Source organism: Hyperoodon ampullatus, assembly GCF_949752795.1.
Source record: "Hyperoodon ampullatus genome assembly, chromosome: 1".
NCBI lineage: Eukaryota > Metazoa > Chordata > Mammalia > Artiodactyla > Ziphiidae > Hyperoodon > Hyperoodon ampullatus.
In genome coordinates this window covers 215,036,684-215,059,470 of record NC_136914.1, presented here as the reverse complement: position 1 = coordinate 215,059,470, position 22,787 = coordinate 215,036,684, and the positions used below count along the sequence as shown (strand labels likewise).

General features: G+C 42.2%; 1 protein-coding gene across 2 annotated transcripts in view; it reads left to right on the top strand.

The window, feature by feature from the left end:
* Nucleotides 1–22,787, top strand: part of GFRA1 (GDNF family receptor alpha 1) — a gene marked incomplete at both ends in the record, with an annotated part of 219,508 nt that overhangs the window by 43,858 nt on the left and 152,863 nt on the right. Inside the window, one exon of one of the 2 annotated variants that reach the window (XM_079703792.1) lies at nt 14,758–14,772. The exons of the other annotated variant lie outside the window; for it this stretch is intronic. Within the exon in view, the coding sequence (XP_079559918.1) occupies nt 14,758–14,772 (15 nt within the window). The remainder of the gene's footprint in view (nt 1–14,757; nt 14,773–22,787) is intronic. 2 annotated transcript variants of the gene reach the window in all.

The following is a 22,787-nucleotide window of genomic DNA, read 5'->3' as shown; positions in this document are numbered from 1 at the left end:
TCTCTAGATTTGCCTATCCTGGACATTTCATATAAATGAAACCATGTAATATGTGGTCCCTTATGACTGGCTTATTTCACTTAGCATACTGTTTTCAAGATTCATCCTTATTGTAGCATGTATTAGTATCTCATTTCTTTGTATTGCTGATATATCCCATTATATGGATATACCACATTTTATTTAAATGTTTACCAGTTGAAGACCATTTGGATTGTTTCCACTTTTTTGGCTATCATGAATAATGCTGCTATGAACATTCGTGTGCCAGTTTTTGTGTGGATGTATGTATTCCTTTTGGGGGGTTAATACCTGGGAGTGGGATGGCCAGATCATATGGTAAACTCTGTATTTAACCATTTGAGGACCTGCCAGACTGTTTTCCAAAATGGCTACGCCATTTTACATTCCCACCAGCAGTGTTCCAGGTTCCCCAGATCTTTGCCAACAGGTATTATCTTTTTGCTTATACATCCTAGTGGTGTGAAATGGTATCTCACTGTGGTTTTGATTTGCATCTCCCTAGTGTCTAGTGATGTTGAGCATCTTTCCATGTGCTTATTGGCCATTTACGTATCTTTTTTGGAGAAATGTCTATTCAGATTCTTTGCCCATTTTTAAATTGGGTTGTCTTTTTATTTTTCAGTTGTAATACTTCTTTATATAGTCTAGGTACAAGTGTCTTATCAGATACATGATTTGCAATTATTTTCTTTAATTCTGTGGGTTTTTTCACTTTCTTGATGGTGCTCTTTGTGGCACAAAAGTTTTTAATTTTGAAGATTATCTGTTTATCTGTGTTCTTTTGTTGTTGCTTGTGCTTTTGATGTCATATTTAAGAAACGATTGCCTAATCCAAAGTCACAAAGATTTATGCCTGTGTTTCCTTTTAAGAGTTTTATAGTTTTACCTCTTTGATCTGTTTTGAGTTGATTTTTGTATATGGTATGAGATAAGGTTCCAATTTAATTATTTGCATGTAGATATCAAGTTGTTCCAGCACTATTAGTTGAAAAGATTATTTTTCCCCCATTGAATTGTCTTGTCAAACTTCAGTTGATCATAAATGTAAGGGTTCATTTTATGGACTCTCAATTCTGTTCCATCAATCTATGTACCTAAACTTTATAACCATACCACAGTTTCTTGATTACTGTAGCTTTGTAGTAAGTTTTGAAGTTGGGAAATAGGAGTCTTCCAACTGTGTCCTTCTTTTTCAAGATTATTTTGGCTATTCAAGATCCCTTATGATTTTATATGAATTTTAGGATCAGCTTGCCAATTTCTGCAAAGAAATCTGGGATTTTGATAGGATTTGTTGAATCTGTATATCAGTTTGGGGAGTATTGCATTTTTTTTTAACCGTAGATTAACTTGCCTGTTCTAGAATTTCATATTAGTGAAACCACACAGTATGTACTTTTATGTAATGCCTCTTCCACTCAGCATAATATTAATGACATTCATTCATGTTGTGTATTGTTACTATTTCTGTTCCTTTATATTGTTGAGTAGTGTTCTATTTGATGAATATATTGTAGTTATGGTTGTTTATCCATTCTTCTGTTGTTGGACATCTGGGCTATTTCTGTTATGAAGAAGATTTACATACAAGTTGTTTTTGAGGAATTTGTTTTCATTTCTCTAGAGTGAATACTTAGGAGCAGAATTTCAGGATCATGGTGTAGGTGTATTTTTAGTTTTATAAGAAATTGCTAGACCTATTCCCAACGTAGTGCAATTTTACTTCAACCCTAGCAATGAATGAGAGTTTTAGCTGCTATTTATCTTCACCAACATTTGGTGTTGTGAGTCTGTTTAAGTTTAGCCATCCTGTTGAATGTATAGTGATATATTATTGTGGTTTTAATTTGCATTTTCTTTATGACGAATAATGTTGGACACTTTTTTATGTGCTTATTGGTTGCTTGTATATCTTCCTTTGTGCTCTGTTCAAATATTTTCCGCGTTTAAATATTGGGTTGTTTGTCTTTCTATTAGTGAGTTGAAGGAGTTCTTTACATATTCTGGATACCAGGCCTTTGTTAGATATAGATTTTGTGAATATTTTCTCCCAAAAATATCTTATTGATTCATTTCCTAATGATGTTCTTTACTGAGCAGAGTTTTTAAAGTTTAACTTATTTTTTTCTTTTATTGCTATTGTTTTCAGTATACGGTCTAAGAAATTTACCTATTCCAAAGTCACTAGAGTATTTTGTTATCTTTTTCTAGAAACGTTATAGTTTTAGCATTTATCTACAGGTCTATGACCTATCATGAATTTTTTGTGCATGGTGTGAAGTAGGGGTCTAATTTTTTTTTTCTCTGTATGGATGTTCCAGTACCATTTGTTGAAGAGACTTGCCTTTCCCCATTGGACTAGCATTGACTCCTTTGTCAAAAATCAAATGATTGTAAAACTGAAGTTCTGTTTCCAGACTTTCTGTTCTGCTCCATTGATCTACTTGTCTGTCCTAATGCCAGTAACACTCTATCTTGATTATTATAGCTTTATTATAAGTTTTTTTTTTTTTTTTTTTTTTTTGCAGTACGCGGGCCTCTCACTGTTGTGGCCTCTCCCGTTGCGGAGCACAGGCTCCAGACGCGCAGGCTCAGCGGCCATGGCTCACGGGCCCAGCCGCTCTGCGGCATGTGGGATCTTCCTGGACCAGGGCATGAACCCGTGTCCCCTACATCGGCAGGCAGACTCTCAACCACTGCGCCACCAGGGAAGCCCCTATTATAAGTTTTGAAGTCAAGGGGTGTCAGTCCTCTGACTTTGCTCTTCTTTTTAAAGATTATTTTGGCTATTCTAGATTCTTATGTTTCCTATCAATTTTAGAATTGGCTTATCATTTCCCACAAGAAGTCTGGTGGAATTACTCTTGGGATTATGTTGAATCTATAGATCAATTTGGGGAGAAACAGTATCTTAATAATATTGAGTCTTCCATTTTGTGAATACTGGCATATTTTCTGACTCATTTATCCTGCTGCTTCTTTTTCTCTCATTTCCACCTTTTGAGTCCTAAGGGGAGTGGTGGCAAGGGAGTGCCCTACAGTCAGGTTGCCTGTGGGATCTTTGGAAAATTAACCTGACTGGTAAAATGGGGATGAGAATGATAGTTACTTCATAGAGTTTTGGGGAGCATTATGTGAAATGTTTAAGAAAAGCCTTTAGGAATGAGGGCGCCATAGATATTGGCCTTGTTTAGGACTGTCCTTCAGGATCTAGCATAGATTGTACCTGGTCCTTGAACACTGCTCAGAGTCCCAACCCTGAAACATCTCTTTTCCTCACTGTGTTGTTTTCCTCCCTGTGTAGAATTTAGTACCTTTTCCTTGAGTGTGTCTGACTCTCCTTATCACTGTAAGCTCTTTGACTGTAGAGTCTGAATTTTAGCTTCTTTTGGGTCCATTAATTGCTCATTATAGTGTGTCAGCTCCAGTGGACACTAAAAAAGTATCAAGAATTTTAAGTTTATTTTTTCTTAGTGCGATCCCATCCACTGTCTTACTTTTTCCTTGAAGAAATAGTTAAGGCAGGCTTTATTCTCAATTACAGATGAGGAAACTGAGGATCCCCATGAGAGGCTAAGCCACTAGCCATAACCAGTTAGGGACAGAGCTAGAACTAGAACCCAGCTCTCTGGACTTGAAGAATAATAGCTATGATGTTTTACTATATTATATATTATTTATGTATTATATTTTATTTATGTATATATTATATATATTCTATTGTATATGTGTACATTTTATTGTTACATATGCATATTATATATTATGTGCATATTATATATGTAATATATAGTATGTATATATAGTATACTATATACATTTTTTATATATATATGAAAATTTCTTAAGCTCTGTGAGATGATGGAATCCCTTTTTTCAGGGCAAGCCAGCTGCACAAATCCTTCATGAAAATGACATTGACATTTCATGACTGTGTTGAGCCAGTGAATAATATCATACAGGTTTAAAAGTATCTTAAACCACCAAATGAACTTCCCGTTCTGTTTTAGAAAAGGCGCTCAGTGGGGTATGATCTGTGGTAACCACATTTACTACCTGCTGACTCTTCTTCACAAGAATGAACATTTACAACTACAGAGGTTGTTTGTAAGGTGTCCTCAGCATTCTCCCTTCCCTGCCCCTCTGAAATGCCTGGCTTCGCTGTAGCAGAGCCCAGTCCCGTGTGAGGTCCTACCGTGCACAGCCGTGACTGATGTGGAATGGTGGAAGGAGAGGAGCTGTGTTAGCTACTGAGCCTGTGAGTGGGTGACTTTAAAAAATCTACTGTCTTCCAGAAGAAAGACTTGTGCTCTGACAAATTCATGATGTATTTATAGTTCCCCTTTAACTACTTGCTCCCAGCTACCTCAGGAAAATACTAGCACTTATGTGATCTAGAGTGTGGGGTAGTACTTTTAGGGTTTAATGTTTGTTCACGTAATAAACATTGATCTTGCTTCCCAAGAACACATATGACTAGGAGAGAATGAGTGCTCCTGTGCTAGAGATGTTTTCTCATATCTTCCCCCCAGCTGCATTACTCCACGCCGGAGGCTGGTGGGCGTGGGGAGACTTTGTGATATTTTACTGGAGTCTGATTTTTTGGTTTTAGAATCCATGCAGATACATTTTATTCATCACAACAAGCATAGTGGCCAGGGTGCCAAAGAATTTCATTGATCTTAATGATATCCTGAAACTTAATTTCTCCCAAGTCTCTGTCCAAATTACCTGCTTCCATTAAGTACCTTACATGTGTCAGACACTGTGTTAAGTCTTTAGGCGCTTGATATCCTTTAATCCTCACAACAGCCTCTGTCACTCCCACTGTTTCATATGGAGATGCTGAGACTTAGAGAGGGCATCTAACTTTGTCAGTGGCAGAGCCAGGATCAAAATGCAAGCACTCTGACTCCAGGGCCTGCATGTGTATTGCCTGCACTGAGTTACCAATCACCCTGGTTCTTTCCTTCCCACCACCTCTCACACCCTCCTTTCCATGAATTCCAGTAGGATGACAGCTGGATCAGGGGCAGCTGCACAGATCTTTGTAGCTCAGCCATGTGTCCTTTTATTGTTCTTCTTTTCCTGACCCTCTTCTTGGAATTCTCATCTTTTTATCCAGCTCTATATCCCTTCCCCATGCTCTACCTTACCTTAGCGGTTGCCATAAACTTACTGAGATAGTTGCATTTTTTTAAAAAAGAGAATTTGTAAGGTTTTTAAAAAGTAAAGGCACATCTAGGTGTTTTCTGTAATTGGACCCCAAATTCACAGGTAATGAAGGTTAGAGTTCTAGATTTATAGGGATTATGATATTAAAAATATTATGGGCACAGCTCAAGTTAACTCTCTGGGGGGGTTTTGGAAAGAATGTGTATGTTTGCTTATTCATCCTTCCACACACCTACCAACTGGGCATTCATTGAGAGACAGTGTAGTGTAGTGGTTAAGAGTTTGGATTGAGAGGATTAAGGCAATGTCTGTAATACACTTAAAATAGTGCCTGATGTATGGTATTAGTTATCATTAATGTTAAAATGTGCCTGCTGTGCTCTGATATTCTGCCCTGGACTTTGGGACTACAATGGACAGAATATCCCTGGAATCATAGTGCTTTGAGCTTAGTTGGAGAGAGAGAGAGAAAATTACAAGTGTGTATCCGTGCACCAAGGAGACATGCAGGTGAGGTGCAGGTGTATAGCAGAGGTTCCTAATGAAAGATCCTGGTTGTGTTCGTTAAAGAACTTTAGAGCTGGAAAGAACTGCAGAGATTTTCTAGTCAAACCTTCTTTGGAACCTAGAGAACTTCAATGACTTGTCCCCATTTATACAGGGGATTTATGGAAGAGCCAGAACAGAACCTGTACCTCCTGAAACTGAGGCTGATGAGTATCACATGGCCAAACCTCCTCCTTGAAGACTTGGGCCAATTTGCTGAAACATATTTACTCCCAAATCATTCTCATCAGCAATGCTTGATGTTGGGGGCAGCTTCTCCGCACTCAGACTTTAATTATCTCTGGCTCCTGGGAGCTCTCCTGACAGTAATTTTTGCCAAGCCATCAGGATAATGATGATGGCCATTGTTTTATGTTTACTTTAAAGTTGTCCTTACTGGTAATGATCACCTGGAAAAGAGAGATTTATTCTGCTGGACATTTGTATATCTAGTTTGAATTTAGGAGACTGGGTAACCAATCCAACTAAAACTAGGATCTCACAGATCTGCCCGAGGAATACATATATGATAAAACTAATCAGTTGACTTGGAAATGGAGATGAAAGAGCATCTTTCGGAAAGTATACGTTGGGCGGGAGTGGGGGGTTGGATAGAAACTGATTCAAGGAGCTATAACCTTAAAGGTTTTAGCTGGTTTATAATTTATCTGTAATGGGAAAAATACTTTACCATCGAGACAATATCTTGGGATAAATTTGAAATAACCAGCTGTATTATGGATGTTTGTGGATGTATGTGAATTGTAGGGAATGAATTCTTTTTCTGTGAATGTAATTTAATGTGGATGAGATGACAAATAAGCTATATGCAATAAAGCCCATTTGATATATATAATGTGTGTAATTTTAAACTTAAAACCATCATCTTTAAGAACTGTAACGGACCTTGGAGATCATCTGGTGCAAACGACTTTGCAGATGGAGGAACCAAATCCCAGAGAAGATGAGTGGCTTTGCCTATAGTGTGAACTAGAATCCAGATATTTAGATTATTGAGTTTGGAGACTTTTTAGAACATAAGACTTGATATCCACAGGCTCACTTTTAGTATTTTTACCCATAGTGGTTTTATAGCATTGCTAATCATAGTTAACTGATTTCTTCTGGAAGATGAATGAATTCTTCAGCCCTTGGTATATGAGGATGCTTAATAAAAGTATTTTCTATGACTTCTAATGAATGCGCAATTAAATAAGTTCGGGGAAATTAGAACAATACTGTTTGCCAACCTCTTCTTTAGTTTGAGCTATTAATGTGGCTTCTTATGATTTCTCAGTTAGCTGATTTAAAAGAATTCAGAGAAAGTCATGTATGCTGTTCTTTTCAAAGAAAAACACTGGTTGCTAGAGGGATTGAGTTTAATATAGTTTCATATCATAGAGGTTTTAATAATGCAGTCTGAAGTATTTGTACATGAATTCATTAAGCCCAGATTAGTCTTATTATAATTACTCAAAGAGTAATTCAATTTAAGAGAAAACATTTTAAATGGATATAAAATACCCTGTTAGCTGGGAAGCCATACTGTTCTCCTTTATCAGCTCCATAAAGTACTAGCAGATTTGAACATAACTTTCACAGTACACAGAATGCAGTCATAAAAGGTATTATTCCTAAATCTATTTTTTTATGTTCTTTCAGTAGTTAAGAGCATTGTTCTTCTGTGCTAGGAATGAGATATACTCTGGATAGAATGTCATAAAAATGTTAGGGACTTACTAGCTTGTGGGCCTTGCACTGCCTTCCCAAGTCCCCGTCGGCTGCTGGGTCACAAGCACAGGGCCTCAGATTGATGTTGGTCGTACATTCCCTAGAAAATGGAGCAGGAAGAGACTTCAGGGCTTTAAACAATTTTCTCTTACTCACAAATAAGAGACATTTACAGAGCGCCATGTGCCTTCAGAGGAATAACAATGACATGCAAAGTATCGGTCTTCATTTCTAACATGGTAAAAGGGGAGGGGAGGCCAGGAGCAAGGAAAACTTTCCCTGTCCTGCCTCCAAAACGGGACAGAGAAGAAAAAGGAGAGAGGGATACAGACCCACATTAAAGAACGGTGGTATTTGGCACGGAGGGCTGGAGACGGGGAGTCAGGCCTTCCGGTTGGTCCTTAATAACCCAGACTCACCGGGCTGCGTGCAGTTGGAGCTGCCTGGGTGCGCCTGGGGGAGGCGGGAGGGGCGGGGAGATGAGCCACGCGGCTGCCTGAGCTGTCTGGCTTTGGAGACACAGAAAACTAATCACAGTCCCCGTACGGTGCCATTGAAGCCAAGCACGGGCTCTGGAGGAGCCCTTGACTCTGGCCGTGCTCCAAGAGAGCACAGACCTGTGCTCGGACAGAAAGGGGCTCCACTTAAGTGGTTTGTTGGGTTCAGACTTTCACTAATTTACTTAATGGAGCAGCAGAACCCTTTCCTCAGGCAAATTCTTCGTAGCACCCACAGTGCTGAGCAGAGGGGTTCTCAGTTCAGCCGCCCCGTGCAGTCCCGACCTCTTCTAAACCCTGGGTCTCCACTCATCACACCCCAGGGCAGGGATGAGTTGAGCCCCTTATATGGTGGCCTTGAGAAATAACGACAGGTCCAGAGGAGACAGGCAATGTCAGAGAGGTGAGTGGTGCCCAAAATGAAGGCTGGGCTCTGGGTTTCTGGAACATCTGGGTGCTAATCACAACCCCTTAGATCTTTGGTGTTTGGAGATAGGATGTCATGGGACCTCTGATTTTAAAGATTAAAAATAATTCATTCATAAAATAATATTTGATAATTGCTTTAGAGTTTCTTAATGGCATGTAGCTACATGATGACAAGAAGGAATCAAAACAATCATTTAATTTTAATGGATTTTCCTCTTATGATATTTTACAGTCCTATACAAGTCACAATTGGTGATATTTTCAAATAGTAGGCAATTCGTTGCCTAATAATGCTACAATTTATAGAAGTTTTTCTGAATACTAGTTATTGTGCAGTCTTATATGCTTTACCTCATTTAATCTCCATAGCAATTTATGAGATGGCACAAAAATTAATTACTCTTATTATCTGTGTGTCGCTGATGAGAAAAGCAAGGCTTGGGGAGGTTAAGTAATTTGCCTAAGATCACACAGCAAGACATGGGACCAGCTCTGACTTCAGGACCTCAGCTCTTTGCTACCCTATTCTATTGCTTATTATTATAATAACATTAGCTTTCACTTGTTGAGCATGTACCATAAACCAGTTACATGTGCTAACTGCTTTACAGTTATGATCTAGATTCTCCCTATGAATTTTGAAAGAAGTTTTATTATCCTCATTTTATAAATGTAGAAACTGAGACTCAAGGAGGTTAAATAGTTGCCCAAGATGGCTGTCCAGTGGACTAGCAAGAATTTGAACCTGGTATTATGTGACTCCAAAGTCCATGTGCTTCACACTGATTAAATGATCTAACTTGATCCTCATGATATTCCTGTGGCAGGGTAAGAGCTTATCTCTATCATCCCATTTTATAGATGAGAACATAGGCTACAAGAAGTTTCACCTCAAGTTTCCACCTGGTGAGGGGCTGGGACCCAGTCTTAGGTCCTGGGATCCAGTGGCCACAGTCATGTGGTGACCCGGCACTGGACTGTATTTGGGAGAGAAGGAATGAACCCTGCCCTCCCTGGGAAGCCCACCTGCCATTTTTGGACCTAGACTTCCTCAATTTGAAGCAGAACTACTCTGGAGTACTGAGGAGGCTTTGGTGGGCCCCACTTTTCAACCTTGAAAAGAAATAATTCACTTGATTTACAGAGATGTGCAGAAGGATACAGACTGAATTCTAGAAATCCTCATAGCCATGCACAGAGCTTGCCGGTTTTTGAAATTTGGTGAGGGGCAGCTCAAGTGATCTTGAATTGACTTTGGTTAATGGTGAACTTGACCCCATTCAAGGAAGCAGCATTCATTCCAGCTGCTCCCTACATCCTTTCTCTTGTCCCTGGTTAGTTGGGTCCCAGTGACATTTACAGTGCTTTACTGTAACGGCACTTGCACTTGAAAGAGAATTTTCTTTCTGTAGCTCAAACCACAGGAGGACTCGCAAGACAGCTATCTCCCCAGGTGAGACTTCTTAAATGGGAGTTAAGTGCATGCATTTTCAAGAAACTAAACTCCCCTCATATATAATTTAACCTAGAAAAGAAAGCAAAATTGAGAGAGTAGTATGATGACATTGTTTGAGGACTGGTAGCTTTACCTCCCCCAGTCTTATGGAAGTCAAGCACGCTTTCACTGTTTGGCATATCTTTAATGCTGTGGGGTGTGGGCTAGATGTGATATTGTAATAATTGTGAGGGTTTCTCTAATCACAGTTACGAGCTGTGGATTGAAATAGTAAATTATTCCTAGCAGACTGAATGGGCAATCAGACTGCCATCCAGTTCTCCTCATAAAACAAAGCAATAGATAAATAAAGAAGAGCCAACTCACTTAACCCACGTGGCTCTGTGCACTGCTAATTATTAACCCAGGCACAAGAGAGGGGTTCACCCAGAGTGTTGTTAAATCATTTTTAATAGAGGTAAACACTAGCCATGTGGATGAGTAGCACTCAAGAAAGTTTTTAACCAGCAACATTTAGGAATCACCCAGCCTAATTGCCATAACTTATTAATAATAATAAATAATCTAGTCTCTTTATGGCTCCTGTCTCTGGAGGACTCGGTGCATTAACGATCTCTGGGGTGTGAAGCTCTCAGGAGCTATGGGGGAGGTGGGCAAATATCCCTGATGCTCGTTCCTAACAGTAGAAATTGGACATCGAGGCTAAGAAAGGCAAATCTGAGTTCTTTCTTTCTTATTTTCTTCTCCCCACATCTGAATCACCAATTTATAGATGCCTTTTCATCTATACATAGGACCAGAATGGCTCCAGGGGGTGCGTGTGGGGCTGGAGAACAGGCTTTCTTTGTTTATTTGAATGATTGGGGTTGAGGTTTTTTCCCTTGGGAAGTGAGTATGAGCAGATCTTTGTCTGAAGTAGTTCACTTCCTCTGCACAAGTGTCCCTGGTGTCCTTTGGGCTCAACCTGACTGAGGCTTGGCTGGGCACTGGCAACTCCCAACTCCTTACTTCTGTGATTTCTGATTTCTGGGAGAGCAGAGAAGACGGTGCTGAGTCTAACTCTCAGGGTGATTCTCCTTAGCACTGGATGGGGGGATGGGGGAAATGTTTGTGTGAATCATCTAACTGAACCTTCCCAACACAGTGGTATTAAATATCTCCAGGTCAGTTCAAGTTCAGAGATTATAAGTGATTGACTCCCAGATAATTCTTAGTGGTTGGTTAGACTGGAAGCAGATGACTGCGCTCAAATTAGACGCCATTTGATTTTTATAAGTGACTAGTCCCTGTGAGTTGGGAGCTGGGGGTCGTGGCTGTGTACACCAGAATGGAAGAGGATGAGAGTATTTCTATGACTAATGTCCTCTGAGGTCTGCAGTTTGGGGCGGGGTGGGGGGTACACCAGCACAGAATCTGCCTTCTTCTCACTTATTTTCCATTCTTCTGTTCATGAATCATTTGAGCCCGGCCCTGGATGGCTGTTTCAGTGTGGAAAAGTGAAATTTTAAAGAAGGTACCCAAGCAGTTATACTTCAGAGCAAAGAGCTAAATAATGCTAAGAATGGAATGATTTATGCCATAGACAACAAAAGACATAAATTTAGAGTGTAAATTACAAGATAACTCGTGCAAAATTGTAATATTTATACTAGTGTTTATTCAAATTTACGTTTGAATAAAAAGGTGCAAAATGTAAATGAAGCTGAAAAAAGGTTTTTAAAAAATCTAAAATAGCTTATATGAAAATCCGGAGAATTTTCTGGAATAGAAGATACAAATAGTACTCTATGCAGATTTGTCTGCTAAACCATGATATATGCAGTGGAATTGGAAGAAATAAGGTATCTTATTCCTGAATCCCTGCCTGAATTTCCTCCCTCCCTGCCCACTGATACTTTCCAGTGACTCAAATCAGTACTGAGTTTCAAAGGAAGTGCTCCCCGTCAACAGCCATGGAGAGGAGGTTGAGGATTCTGGATGGATGTCGAGACTAGATCCGTATTTGAAAGACTAATCTCATTTCATTGATGTTTTCAATGTTGGAAATTTTTGTCTGTATTCATTAGAGGAGAATGATAAGTCTCTAATTTGTACTTTGCTAATAATAAGGATGAGCTTTTGTGCTTCATTAAGGTTAAATGAATCTCATGTAGTCCCGGCTCAGCCTTTAACAGACGCCATGTGTGACCTGGGGAAAAATCTCTTACTTCTCTGGGACTCAGTTTCCTCATCCATAAAATGAGGGAGTTGGACCGAATGTGTGTTGAAACAGACCAGCCCCTCTGTCCTTCCCTCCTGTGTGGGAGCACACCGTGCCAGGCAGTTAGGTTCCACAAAGGTGATCAAGACACATAGCTCTTGTTCTCAGGAGCTTGTGGTCTACATAAATAACTAATTATAATATGACGTATAATTGCAACGTGCACAAGCTACTCTGGGAGCACAGAGGCAGAAAGAGTGACTTTCCTCTCGTGGGGATAGGCTCTGAGAAGCTTCACAGTGGCTGTGACATTTGAAGGTGGAGGAGGAGGGCTCCTCCAGGTGTGCGAGCTGGTTAGAGGGTGGGTGGTTCAGACGGTGCGTTGCAGGCGGCAGATGCGCGTGATCACCATGGTTTATTTAGGGAGCTGCACGTGGTCCTTTTCACAGTCTCTGGACAGTCAGGGCATGGGAGCTGAGTGGCATTCTACACACTGCTGCGTCAGAACTTATGCCGGTGATGAATTACTGAGGTTAGAGAATAATGTAGAGCATATATAAATTAAAGCAGGGTTAAAGTTTTCCCATAATGACACGAGTATTGCCCATTTACATCCCAACTGGCTTTCCTGAGTGTGAGAGAAAGGGTGGTGATTTAGCCAATTCCCTGGGAGTTGTGAGCCTGCATCTGTCTTATCTGTCCCACAGCCATTGACCTGGGTATACCCTGGGGAGCATGTGTATTGCATGTGAATGACACCCCTCATGGGGGTCACGTGTGCACCAGTGGAATGAAAACTGCTCTCACTGGTGTTCTTTCCTTGCAGTCTGTTTAGCCCACCAGGTACATGTTTCATCCACACCATTTGTGGCCCTTTGGCTCTTTGTGACCTTGTAGGAACTGAAGTTTTAGCTGAAGACTGACAGCAAATTTAGATGTTGATGATATAATTCTCATTTAGTTTTTAAGATGCGGATCAGTTTTAAATTCAGATTATGAATCTGAGGCATGTTCATACATGTACATACACGGGTTCAGGATACATGTTCCATGTCTGATTTCTTCAGTCAAAAATAATAAAAATCTTTAACCATTTTCAGTGGTTGAACCATAATCCATTGTATGGCATATATTATTTTTGGTTTGATTCTCTGTAGACAAACAAATAGGCAATCTGTGTTGTTTGTCCATTATACACAATGCTGTAATGAACATCTTTGTAGACTTTAGGTACTTGAAGACCTTTAGGTATTTCATTAAATGAAATTCCTAGCAGTGGTATTGTTAGGGTAAGGACGTATATTTAACATTGCCATACATACTGTCAAACTATCTTGTAGAAGTTTTTTACCTATTTACAACCCCATGAGCAGGGCGGGAACTGGCTCACATCTGGGTGGTGCTGTCTGTATTCTTGCCAGCGCTATCTTCCATCTTTAAGTTACTGGATGAGAAAGTAGGAGGAGATAAGAATACTTTTGGGGTGATTGAAAGTCGGTAGAAGCAGGGTGAGCCTGATGTCAAAAAGTACCTTGCATATGCACATACGTTCACCAAAAGATATGGACAAAGTATCACAATTCCTAATTGCTCAACACTGAAAACAATCCAAATATCCATCCACATTAGGATGGAGAAATAAATTATGATAAAATCATGTGGTGGAATACTATCCAGCAGTGAGAATGAATGACCTACTACATGCTACAGCATGGATGACTCCCATAATCACTGTGGAGCAGAGAAGGCAGACAGAACAAATTCAGCCCATTTATATAAAGCTCAAAAACAGGCAGAACAAATGTGAAGTGTTGTAAGTCATGCTAGCGGTTACCCTTGGCAGGTGTTAGCCACTGCTTATTCGTTTATGCTTTTTGCTGCATGTTTCCTGGTGCCAGACCTAGTGCTTGGCATATGGCAGCTTCTCAAATATTTATTGAAAAAGATGAATTAATATTTTTTCACCTTTTGAAAGATTTTGACCTAGGTTTAATATGAAGACATAGTGTTAATTAGTTGTGAGTTAAAATTTGGAGAATTCATACAAATGTGCTTATTATGATTTAAATATGGAACTTTATTCATAGGCCCTTCCTCTGTTTATCCTGTTGTGTGCCTTTGTTGCTTTTGTTGTTATTTATAAACCAGCCAGGCAGCTCAGTAGGGGGTAAGAAGATGGTTTTTGGAATCAGACAGACTTGGGTTCAATCCTGAGCTTATTCCTCTGTGACCTTGGATGAGTTACTTAACCTTCCAGCAGCTCAGTTTCCCTATCTATAAAGTGAGGATAATAGTACAACTTGCTTGATAGCATTGTTGTGAAAATAATAATATTAACATAAATAATAACTGGCAACTTTTGTATATTTACTATGTCCCGGGCACCGATCTAAACCTTTAAAACATGGGACATCATTTGTTTAATCTTTCCAGTACAAATCTATTTGTGGTTTAGGGAACTGTAAGCCACAGAGTTAGTAAGCATGCATCCAGAATTGAAACCCAGGCAGTTCCCTTACAGAGCTCAAGCTCTTAACCACTGCCTCTGAGTAGAGGAAATATTGTACCAAGAGTGTTTAGCATAGTCAGTGTATGTTAGCTGTGATGATCATCACTGTCATTTTCAACATAATTATTAATTTTATTTTTCTCCTTTCTCTCCCCCTCTCTCCGCCTCTGTTTCTCCTTCCTCCTGGCAGATGTTTTCCAGCAAGGTAAGCCCACTGTCTCCTGCCTGCTTTTCCATTGGTTGTGCTCTTTTGGGAGAGTATCATCTGCGTGCAGAGGGTTATGGGGCTTTACATTCTTCTGTGGACGTATCATGGGAGCTTTAGGAGGTACCACAAGGATGATGGCCTGAGGTGGCCTGAAGTGCCATCAGCATTCCTGGGCCTCCACTGTCCAGCCTCTGCTTCTTCCTCTGGACCTTGCTTGGGGGCAGGGTCGGGGCTGGACAGTTGGGGCAGAGCCACTGGGGAGGGGCTCATGGCCGGGCGCCTCTCCAAGGGCAGGGCTGCTGTGGGCTTGTGAGAGTGGTGGGAGCTCGTGTCTCTGGAGGGGATTGGGTGGAGGCCCCTGTCCCTCGGGGCTCCTGCATCAAGGCCAGCTGCAGCTTGGTCAGGGCCCCATATGCCACCTCTACCTGGGGCTTTCTTTGTCAAGCAAAAGTGTCGCTGACCTGGAGGCGTGGGCCAGACCATGGCTGGCTGGTCGCTTTCTGCTCTTCAGCCCAGGGACGCCTCATACCCCCTCCAGTCGGTCCAGTGATTGAGAAGAGCCTGGCGAGGGTGTGCACTGTCTTATGTGTTTTGCCAGCCACGTTCCCATGTGTGGGGGAGCTGGAGAGGGAAAGTGTAACCTAGACTGTGTCTTCCAGTGCGTGTTTTAGTCCCCACTCAGGATACACAGTCACTGTGCTCTAGGACACTCACAGGCATGGTCTTATTGAACCTGCTAGATACACATTCAGGGGCAACTGCCTCTTTCCCTTTCTTTATGGCAGCCTGAAACCACCAGGAGAAAGTGGCAGGACCTGCCTATTTATATTCAAGTTGGGAAATACGTTTGTCGCCCACGTCCGCCACATCTTTCTTGAATCCCAGGCTGGCTTAGAATAAAAGAGACCGGTTTAAAAATACATCCAGGCATCCCATAGATAGCTTCCAAAGAAATCTTACAGGCTGGATATTTTCACAACGATTGTTTCATCCTAAACATGCAGCACGTTTTGGAGAAAGTCGGTCTGTTCTCTCTGATAGAAGCGCAGTTGTGGGTAACAATGAGGGGACTTGTGTTGTCTTTTAAGAGTCTGGAGTCATAGACCTACTTTTATAAATAATTCATAAATCCCAACAAGCCATAAGTAATAAGTTCCATTTGGCTAGAGACGAAGCCATGAGCAAAACTGAGAAGGTGCCATGACTGTGGGTGTAATGCACGTGCTGCTGTCAGGGCACTGGCTGCAGAGTGCGTTTTCTTCCTTGACAGATTGGGGGTTCAGTGGGATGCACTGGGAGGACAATTTTTTTCTTTTTTTTTTTTTCCTTTTGGTTATAGTTTCCTCTCTTTTTTAAAAAAAAATTTACATCTTTATTGTAATTGCTTTACAATGGTGTGTTAGTTTCTGCTGTATAACAAAGTGAATCAGTTATACATATACATAAGGACAATTTTTTTTCAATGAACTAGAGAGCAAGCGCCCCTACCCCCAACACTGAATTGCATTTCTCCTTTTGAGACATAAAATGCTCGAGTTAGGAAAGTCTTGCTGGAGCACGTGTGCTGAGGCCCCTGGAGGACGGGAAGAGAAAAGGTTGGTATCAAATCTGGCTTTTCTACCCACAGCTGTGAGCGTTCACAGTTGTAGTCGGTATAAAAAATGGCTTATCAGACTGCTTATGTCAAGTTTGCCTCCTTTTTAATCAGTCATGCCATTCGATTGATGGGATTTGCCTGTCAGGAAAAATGATACGCAGAGCAAAAGTTATAATCATCTGCAAATCACAGACTATCGAGACTTAATAGCATCTTCCAGAGACGGAAGCTGCTAGCTACCCGTGGCCCTGCGAGATGGCGGGCAGCAGCTCCCTCATAAGATATTACTAGGATTTCAGATGGGGAGAACTGAACTTGCTTTTGTGAATTATTTACATGGCTCTGGCCTTGCAGGACCATTTTGTACGGAGAGAGACATTCTCTGAAATGATGGCAAAGAACCGCCAGCTGGTACCCCCTCCTTACCTTTGCTTCTGGCCATTCTGCCTGTGAAATGAATGCTCAGTAAAATGTGACAGTAAAAATGTGCCAGTGCAGATGTAGAGAATGGACTTGAGGACACAGGGAGGGGGAAGGGTAAGCTGGTATGAAGTGAGAGAGTAACACTGACATATATAAACTACCAAATGTAAAATAGATAGCTAGTGGGAAGCAGCTGCATAGCTCAGGGAGATCAGCTTGGTGCTTTGCTACCACCTAGACGGGTGGGATAAGGAGGGTGGGTGGGAGACGCAAGAGGGAGGGGATATGGGGTTATACATACGCATATAGCTGATTCACTTTGTTCTACAGCAGAAACTAACACAACACTGTAAAGCAATTATACTCCAATAAAGATGTTAAAAAAAAATGTGCCAGTGACAGTAACATCAGACCAAAACAAAGGTGTTGTGTCTTACAGACAGAATCTGAAACATGACTGCACAGCATCTTCTGGGGTTAAACTCTTGTTCCAGAATTATGCCATTAACTTGAAACAGAGGGGCTGTGAATTGTGCTAGAAATAAACAGTAGAAAGCTGTGTGACTTCAATTGAACAGAAGCCACAGGGTCGGTTCTGCAGCCCATCCACACAGGACAGCTCCGAGTGGCTCTGGACTGACCACGCTGTGGGCACCCAGGCCCTGCTGGCTTTGGCTTGCCCAGGGACTCACGGGCAGCCTGGGGATGCTGCTTTGTAAATGTGTACTTCTGGCGGTGAGTGACTGAGGCCTCTTTGCCCAGAGGAGTCCTTGCATGTTTGGGCTGCCGTGCACCGGGGCGGGCAGAAGAGGGAAGCGGGCTTGCAAGTTGACGACATCAGACGTTCTCAGAGGAAACCGAAGTTCTTTCCTCTGGATTGCATTCTCTTTAACTTCCCTACAAATCAGTCTTGTTAGAGCAGGTGACAGCGCAGCAGCTACTGCCGGGCCTTTCTCTGCTGTATCTGTGGTGTGTGCACGTGGGAATGGATTTCTACCCTGTGCCATTTTCGAGCTCATCTAGGTTCTTTCATCTGTAAATTGCCACTTGCTGTGGCTGTTAGACCACAGGGCATGAGGACTGTCAAGGACCCGTGGGCCCACAGCTGGGCCTTCTGTATGTATGAGATCCAGGGCCGCGTTTTCAAGGAGCCTTAATTGACCCACATTCTCTGTTGTCCACAGAGCTCGTGAGCCATTGGATGGCTCTCAGGAATTCTGAAGAGCCACAGAATTGCTCTTCATCACATCAAATGCAATTGGAAATGCTGTACGTGCACACGTGTCTAGAATCTCGAGTTTTAGAGCACTTTTATACCGATTATTTAATAATGAAGTCAGGACCACAGACACACACACACACAGCTCACTTGAAGTTACTGAAGCACCTTTGAATGCTCACCCACAGGCTTAGCCTTGATTCTGAAGTAGAACAGAAACCAAGAGGGTGGCTTGGAAATGAGAACACGACCTCTCAGCTGGGCGTTTGAGAGCATCCGTGAGCACCGTGTAAAGATTTCGCCATTGAGTTGATTCTCTGCTCAGTGAACTGAAGTCCCTTATAGACTCTGTGCCCAAGAGGCATAGCCTTCCCTCCTCCTCGGTGCTCACCCGGGGCTGGGATCTTGCTATTAGAGAAATGTTTCTTCCAGCTCAAGTAATTTTTGATACCTTTCAAACATAGTGTGCTCGTTTATTTTGTAACCAGTAACCGTGTGCCAGGCACTTTCTAGGCCTTGAGGATAAAGGAGTGACCGAGATGGCAAAGACCCCTGTGCTCTTGGAATTCACAGTCTAGCTTCGGGAACATTCAGTGCCAAGCATGCACATTAATAAACAAGGCAAATTCCAAGAGGGGTACAAGCAGTGAAGAAAATATCATGGATGGTGTGATAGAGGCTGGGAGGGCCATTTTAGATGGGGTGGCCAGAGAATGACAAGGAAGACGAGCTATTGGAGAATCTGGGGGACCAGCTGGGGGACTTGCAAGGGAGTGGCCTGGTGGGCAGGAACACCCCAGTATTCCAGGATTAGAAGGAAGCTGGAGTGAGAGAGGAAGTTGTATGAAATGAACGAGGAGAGGAGGGCAGGCTTGTAGTCTTGGGATCAGAGGAAGGAAGTCTGTGGTGGGTTTTAAGCAGAAGAGTCACCTGGTCTTATTTACATTTAAAGTCGCCGCACTGGCTGCTGTGAAAATGCACCAGAATGTGTGAGAAGTTAAAACCAGGACCAAGGCTGAGTGCTGAGCAGGCTCAGGCCGGGCTGAGATGGGACCCTGCCCACAGACCCTGGCTGCTCCCTTGGTGGGTCTCTGTGCCCCTGGGCAGTGGGAACGGATGGCCCCCTTCCCAGCCAGCTCCCGTCTACTGAGCGCCACACTTTCTGCATGTGTCGAGTCTTGTGCCATGACTTAAGGCTGGAAAATTATGCTCATCAAAGGCATCATTAAAATATTCCTCTATGTGTCTTCAGATTTTAAAAAGCCACTTTTCTCCAATACATACCGAAGTGTATATCATCTGTATTACATATACTGATACATCATTCATGTATATATATTGCTATACCTAGGAGATCCCAGTTTTGCTCCCAGCAGTGTTGCTGCCTTTATTGAGGAACTTGGGCCAGCTGCTTTGCCCTGTAACCTCAGTTTTCCCATCTGTAAAATGAGAGACCTGGGGATATCCCTGACCCAACGTGGCTTTCTGCTGATGCTCTATCTTGATCAGTTTTAAGTGGATTTGAGTTAATAGGGTACAAAATGTCCCATGCTGCAGGTTTTGAGTATTATCCAGAGAACTTGGGTAAAAGCAGAGGTTTCCGAGTGGCTGAGAATTAAGGTGAAAAGAAATGTGGTTTCAGAAGTGTAACCTACTCTCATGGCCATTTGGAAACATCAGTTCTTTCCTATGTGGATTAATACTGGAATTCACACTGGATAGCATTGCTTTTACTAATCTGAAGAGAACAATAAATCATAGTTTGCTTTCTGGCAGCCCAGCCCATTAATTGTTGAGGTGGGCTTGTGGTGACAGCCACCACTGCCATTTATAATGTGCTTGACTTAAGCTCTTTTGCATATTTCAAATGTATTGGTCAAACTGCTGGGGCTGGATCTTAGGTTTCCCCAACCACTTCAGAAAACCCATCTGGGAACTCCCCTGGTGGCTCAGTGGTTGAGAATCCTCCTGCCAATGCAGGGGACAGGGGTTCGAGCCCTGGTCCGGGAAGATCCCACATGCCGCGGAGCAACTAAGCCCGTGCACCACAACTACTGAGCCTGTGCTCTAAGCCCATGAGCCACAACTACTGAGCCCGTGTGCCACAACTACTGAAGCCCGCGCACCTAGAGCCTTTGCTCTGCAACAAGAGAATCCACCGCAACGAGAAGCCCGCTCACCGCAACAAGGAGTAGCCCCCGCTCCCCGCAACTAGAGAAAGCCCGCGCGTGGCAACAAAGACCCAATGCAGACAAAAGTAATTAACTAACTAACTAACTAAATATATAAAAAGAAAAAGAAAACCCATCTGTTATAAAGCTCTGATCCTTCAGCCATGAATTACGGTCCCCCTGGTAACGTTACACATTCTGAAATATTGTTTGCTTTATGAGTGTGGGATTTGGGTGAATAAATTAAATCTATTGTTACCACTTCCAGGGAAAAACTCCAAGTTGTCATATGATGCTAACTAGCAAATGAGAAAAATGCATGAACATTTTTTATGGTGGAAAGTGGTTGGTTCCCTGGTCACACTTCCTATATGCTAATCTTTACCGTGTATATATATCATCCCCCATTCTCTCCAGAATCAGTAGAATATCCAAGTCATGTAGGAAATGCATCCATCTTTCCAGAACAAACTGAACAACATTACCATTTAATTTCATGTTGACTCACTTTGTGTGTTTGTGTGTGAGGTAGGAAAATGATAGGCATATTTAAATAATCACATTCTCGGAGATGCTTTATCACATTCTGCGTGGGCTGTGCAGGGTGGCCTGTTCCCTGCCAGGTGGCCTCGGGTGGGCTTTTCCTTGTAGCAGATTCAGTATCCTCACTCCAGTCCCGGGATATGAGTTTCAGGTGAAGTTTCAGAGCGCCTCCTCCCAGGTACTTGAGTTTCAAAATTGCCAGATTAATAAAGGGGGAGGGCTTCCCTGGTGGCACAGTGGTTGGGAGTCCGCCTGCCGATGCAGGAGATATGGGTTCGTGCCCCGGTGCGGGAGGATCCCACATGCCGCAGAGCGGCTGGGCCCGTGAGCAATGGCCGCTGAGCCTGCACGTCCGGAGCCTGTGCTCCGCAACGGGAGAGGCCACAGCAGTGAGAGGCCCATGTACCGCAAATAAATAAATAAAGGGGGAAAGTTTTATTGTTGAGATGGTCACTAATAAGAAGAGCAGTTTTTCTTTTTTAACTTTTATTTTATTGGGGTAATGAGGATGATAATGATGCTGCCAACATTTGTGCACCTCCTGTATTCCAGGCATTGGGGCAGGTGCTTTACACACATTGTCTCGTCGAATCTTATGAAGTAGGTATTATAACCAATAATCCCACCGTACAGATGAGAAAACTGAGGCACAGAGTAGAATCCATCTAGTGATGTTTATATAACTCGTGAGTGGTAGAGCCTGGATTTTTTTTTTTAGTTGAAAGACCTTATTCTACAGAACAGTTCTAGATTTTTGGAAAAATTGTGAAGGTAGTACAGAGAGTTCCCATATACCCCACATCCCATTTCCCCTGTTACCAACATCTTACATTAGTGTGGTTCATTTGTTACAACTAATGACCCAATATTGATCCATTATTATGAGCTAAAGTCCATAGCTTATTCAGATTCCCTTAGTTTTTACCTAATGTCCTTTTCCTCTTCTGGGATCCCATCCAGGACACCACATTACATTTAATTGCCATGTCTCCTTAGGCTCCTCTTGGCTGTGACAGTTTCTAAGACTTACCTTGTTTTTGATGACCTTGACAGTTCTGAGGAGTCCTGGTATTTTGAGTCTGTACTGTAGATGCCCCTCTCTTGGAATTTGAATGATGTTTTTCTCATGATTAGACTGAGGTTATGGGTTTTGGGGAAGGTCACAGAGGTAAAGCTCCATTTGCATGACATCATATCAAAGGCATTTACTGTCAACGTGATCTATGACTATTGATGTTGATCTTTAACACTTGGCTGAAGTAGTGTTTGTCAAGTTTCTCCACTGCAAAGTTACTTTTCCCCCTCCTTTCCATACTGTACTCTTTGGAAGGAAATCTATGCATAGCCTACTCTTAAGGAGTGGGGAGTTATGTTCCACCTCATTGAGGGGAGGGTATCTACGTAAGATACTTTTCTGCAAAGGAGATTTGGCCCTTATCCTTCATTTATTAATTTATTCAATCATTTATTTAGATCAATGTGGACTCACGATATTTATTCTATACCTTGGGGCTATAAAGCAATACAAATTTTATTTTCTTGCCTTGTCCATCAGGAGTTCTTTCTTGGGTTCCCTGTGTCCCTTTTTTTTTTTTTTTTTTTTTGCAGTACACGGGACTCTCACTGTTGTGGCCTCTCCCGTTGTGGGGCACAGGCTCCGGACGCGCAGGCTCAGCCGCCATGGCTCACGGGCCCAGCCGCTCCGCAGCATGTGGGATCTTCCCGGACCGGGACACGAACCCATGTCCCCTGCATCGGCAGGCAGACTCTCAACCACTGCGCCACCAGGGAAGCCCCCCTGTGTCCCTTTGATATATCCTTGTCAATTCTTTTTTGAGCCCTTCTTCAATACTTTCTGATACTATTGTGTAAGATGCTCCAAGTTCGTCTTGTATATTTCCCATCTCTGTCCTAGATTGTCATTTCCTTAAGGAGCACTGGTGCCTTTTATTGGAGAATGATGTTAGAAACCAATATCTGGGTGCTAGGTGTGCTTGCTGTTATTGGGGTATCATTTCTTTTAGGCCCTCTCAGCTGGCAGAGCAAGGAAAACTATGTG